Source organism: Alligator mississippiensis, chromosome 4, assembly GCF_030867095.1.
Source record: "Alligator mississippiensis isolate rAllMis1 chromosome 4, rAllMis1, whole genome shotgun sequence".
NCBI lineage: Eukaryota > Metazoa > Chordata > Crocodylia > Alligatoridae > Alligator > Alligator mississippiensis.
Genome location: NC_081827.1, coordinates 149,571,586 through 149,576,042, shown reverse-complemented (window position 1 = coordinate 149,576,042; position 4,457 = coordinate 149,571,586). Strand labels below are relative to the sequence as shown.

Here is a 4,457-nt window from a genome sequence, read left to right as displayed (position 1 = left end):
ACCCTCTGATGTCATATATTCTTTGCTTTTTAGCATTATGCAAAGGCAACACTGGTAGTAATCTCTATCATATACTTTTTTTCTTTCTTTCTCTCTCTGTTTCTCTGCCTTCCAAATACCAATCTCTTGCTAGTAACAACAGCAAATACTGGTGAATCCCAGGAGTCTGTCTTTTCTCCTTTGACTCTACTATCTCATGGGCAAATGAAGTAATTGGCCAACATTAGTTTCTTTGCATCAGTCAGAAGTCAATGATTCTTTGGAGTGAAGTTAAAGATTACACTTTTTTGTTTTCCACTCAACTAACATAGGGAAACCTGAGGGTTCAGTAAGAGTATTTAATTCTTGAAGTGTCTGAATTGACAGTTTAGCAAAAAGGGCAATTCTATGGGTCTTAGTGGAAGAATGCTGTGTATATGAGAGCCACACATCAACACATGAACTATAAGAAACCATTTCACCTGGAATGAGACTCCATTGCCAGTTAGAATCCATTCCACACACCAGTGTTTCAAAATAGGGTTTGGTAAAGCACACTTTGATTGGGTCCGGGTTACAAAAGAAGGAAGTAATTTTTGGATCTTAGTTGTCTTTCACTGTCAGATCTTCATCATCATCTTCTGAATTGTAAGTATCTTTCACATAACTTTTCATTTAAAAATGGAGAGATTGAAAACAGCTCAATCTGATCCTTCACTGTCTTTTTCCAAAGACAAAATCAATTGTGAGCAATAAGGGGATTAAGTCATTTAAAAAAATATATTGTGGCAGATTTAGAGTGGCCTTTAAATGTTTATGAATATTATATGTTGATTGGGCTATTAGGATAATTACTGTATGTACACTCTGATTTGATTGAATAGCAGGATTCTCAGGAAATGCAACACAAGCAAATGCAAATGCAAGCACTGGCTGGGAAACAAGAACACTTTCACAAAAATCATGTTTTGACATTTGTTTTCATTCCACATCAAAACAAAAAGCAAACCTTTAACTTTCTTCATGGAAAAAACAAAGACTAATGCAGAACTCTAATTTCTGAAAGCCCAGTAGCCTCATAGTAAGGCTGCCCATCTATGTTGTAGAAGATACAGCTTGAAATCATTACTCTGAATGAAGGTTTGAGTACAGGTGAGGATTTCTGAACCAGGATTTGAGCACAAATCTTTTACAAAGCATGTAAGTTCTCTAAGCACTGGGCCTGACTATCAGCTCTCTCTCTTTCTGTCACCCACTAGACATTTATTGTGGGTGCAAGATCTCCAGCAGAAGTAGAGACATGTTCTTTGCTTCACTTAAGTCAGCTACAAGATACAATTATTACCAGTTTCTGATGCTTGCAAGCATTTTGAGATTTAAAAAAAATCCATTAAATTTTTAAAAACCACATTAAACTATATTAACATTTCAGTTGTTTTCAAGATCCTTAACATATTTCATAGCACATATTTTTGGACCAAATGGTTTGCCACATCACTACCTGGTGTTTAAAGATAATATGGATGATGTGCCTAGCTGTGGAGCTACACTGCTACTCATTAGTCATATATTACATTTTCATATTACTAGCTGCTTTCTCTTTACATGCAGCCATTGTAATGTCTGCTCTGCTTCAACAAAAATGTTGCTTTTCATTCTTTTGTCTTTGTATTTCAGTATCTGATTTCTATGTGTGTGCACATAGAGAAGGATATCTCTGCTACTGTTACTAGTGTTAACACTAACACTGTACTCTGTAACCCCTAACAGTGCTGCAGACAGCAGCAGACACTGAGATTCCCATGAATTTAAATGAGTAAATTCAAGTGACAGAAGTCCAGCCTCAGCAGTGTGGGGCTTGGCACTGGCCTGTTTACCCCGCAGAAATTAAACTCATCCACCCTGTCAGGAATATATCTGTCATGTGCTTTCTGCATTCCTTCCTTTGTACTTTTTGTTTTTTGCTCTCACCAGAATGGAAATCAAATCAGGAAATCTTAGCCACCCCCGAGAATTTGTGCTTCTGGGCTTCTCAGGACTCTGGGAGCTGCAGAACACCCTCTTTGCCATCTTTTTAATACTCTATTTGATAACAATAACTGGGAATGCAACAGTGATTGTCTTGATCCATTTGGATTCCCGTCTCCATACCCCCATGTACTTCTTCTTGAGCACCTTCTCTTTGGTGGAGACCCTGGTCATCACAACAATCATCCCCCGGATGCTGGTGGATCTCCTGATTGAGAAGAAAACCATCTCCTTCACATGGTGCCTCACCCAGTTCTACTTCTACTTCTCCTTAGGGCTGACAGATTTCCTTCTCCTGGCAGCCATGTCAATCGATCGGTATGTGGCTATATGTCACCCCCTGCATTATTCCACCATCATGAGCAGCCGCCTCTGCAACTCACTGGTCCTTGGCTCCCTGGCCTCTGCCTTCCTCACCATGATTCCAACCACCATTTGGATGGCCAGGCTGTCATTCTGCAGAAGCAATGTCATAAACCACTTTTTCTGTGACAACGTGCCCCTCATCAAACTCTCCTGCTCAGACACCCGCCTCATCGAGCTCTGGGATTTTCTTCTTGCTCTCATCTTCATCCTGAGTTCCCTGTTGGTGACAGTTGTCTCATATGTTGCAATCATTTCCACTATCCTGAGGATCCCATCTGCCAGCAGTCAACAGAAGGCCCTCTCTACCTGTGCCTCACATTTCACAGTGGTGGTGATTGGCTATGGCAGCACCATCTTCATCTATGTGAGGCCTAGCAAAGGCAGCTCCATGGACATAAACAAAATGCTCTCTCTGCTGACATCTGTCTTGACCCCGCTCCTGAACCCCTTCATCTTCACTCTGAGGAATAAGAAGGTCAAGGAGGTTTTCAGAGACAGGCTGTGGAAGTTGAGAGGCTTCCCAGGAACGTGACTGAGATCCTATGTGATGTTTCAGTAGACTAAACTAGAGGAGCATTGAGCATTTTGCTTTTTGTTATTTCTAATCTAGTTGTTATTTAATTTTATTTAATTTTTAATGCTTATGCTTGCTATTGGAACTGTTCTGAGTCAGGCCTAGAGTGGCTTTCACCTCTGAATTCCTCCACCCTCCAGGGTAGCTGTTTCATGGGGCTTGTACACATGACAGCGACTTGATTTTAAGACTCTCTTAAACTTATGAAGTGCATCCTATGGGTCAGAATTAAGATTCTTGTAAGAATATGTAAGGTGAGTTTTCACATGTCACTAATCAAAAGCATGAGCCTAACAGGTAATAACGTTTTTATGCAAAAGTCCATAATTCCTCATTTAATGGCCTTTTATGTGGGTATATATTTGTTGTACTTTCTTCAGTTATTCTACACCCTATATTTGGCAAAAGAAGGTCGTATTAATTATTGCAGCATCTTCAAAAAAAAAAAGAAAAAAAAAGAAAAGACAGACAGACAAAAAGACAGACCACCATAAGGCTCAGGCTTCATTTCACCTGCTGGGTGCCTAAATTGCACTTAAATTTGTTTTAAGCATCTACAGGTGTGGACATATAACACAGGGTAGAATCCAGTTTCCCTTTGTGAGCCTAAATGTCAGTTTCCCGGTTGCATATGTAACCTTTTGGCAATTAAACACACAGGTTTCAATACTATTACCTCTGTGGTGTAGATGCTTAAGCATACATGCATAGACTGTGCACATCCGCAGCTAGGTCAACAGACACCTGAGTGTAGGTCCCAGAAAACAGGGCAAAGAGGAGGAGCATCCTCCACAGGTTACAGAGGACCCAGACCTCTCTCATTCATAGGGAGTTTGATCCAGCTTTTCTTTGGCTTCCTAAGCATAGTGCTGTAACCACCATGATACAGGCTAGGCAGCAGTCAGTACCATCACCAATGCTTATTCTGAAGCCGAGTCATTGCCCTGCCATTTAATAAAAAAGAATGGAGTGCAGTGGGAAATCTTCCACTCCATTGGGAGCACGGGTCTAGGGCAGGGGTTGGCAATCTATGGCATGTGTGCCGAACATGGCATGTAACATGATTTTGATTGGCACACAGACTGCCTCCCAACCTGAGGGGTAGGAAAAGCTGTGTGCAGATTCCTGGATCCGGGAGCACACAGCTGGCCCCAACCCGGGAAGAGTCTTGCACTGCCGCCAACCCCAGCTTGGCACTGACCCCAGCCCAATAAGAGCCTGGTACTGCCGCTGGCCCCATCCCTGCGTGAGCCCCATCCCAGCACTGCTGCTGGCCCCAGCCACAGTCAGGCGCTGCCACCAGTCCCAGCCCTGCTTGGGCCTCAGCCCCAGCCCCAGCCTGGTATCACTGCCAGCCCCATCCCCATCCCAGTACCACTGATGGCCCCAGCTGCAATCGGGTGCTGCTGCCAGCCTCCGCCCTCAGTGGGCTCCAGTCCCAGCCCCCTCCCAGTGCTGCCGATGGCCTCAGCCTCAGCTGGGCACTGCTACCAGGCGCATCCCCATCCCG

At 43.2% G+C, this 4,457-nt stretch overlaps 1 protein-coding gene across 1 annotated transcript; it reads left to right on the top strand.

Moving 5' to 3' along the window:
• Window positions 1–1,954: 1,954 nt before the first annotated feature.
• On the top strand, window positions 1,955–2,905 carry LOC102569483 (olfactory receptor 6V1). Its single transcript, XM_006271795.3, has one exon. The coding sequence runs from the start codon at window positions 1,955–1,957 to the stop codon at window positions 2,903–2,905; it is 951 nt and encodes a 316-aa protein (XP_006271857.1).
• The last annotated feature ends 1,552 nt before the right edge of the window (window positions 2,906–4,457 follow it).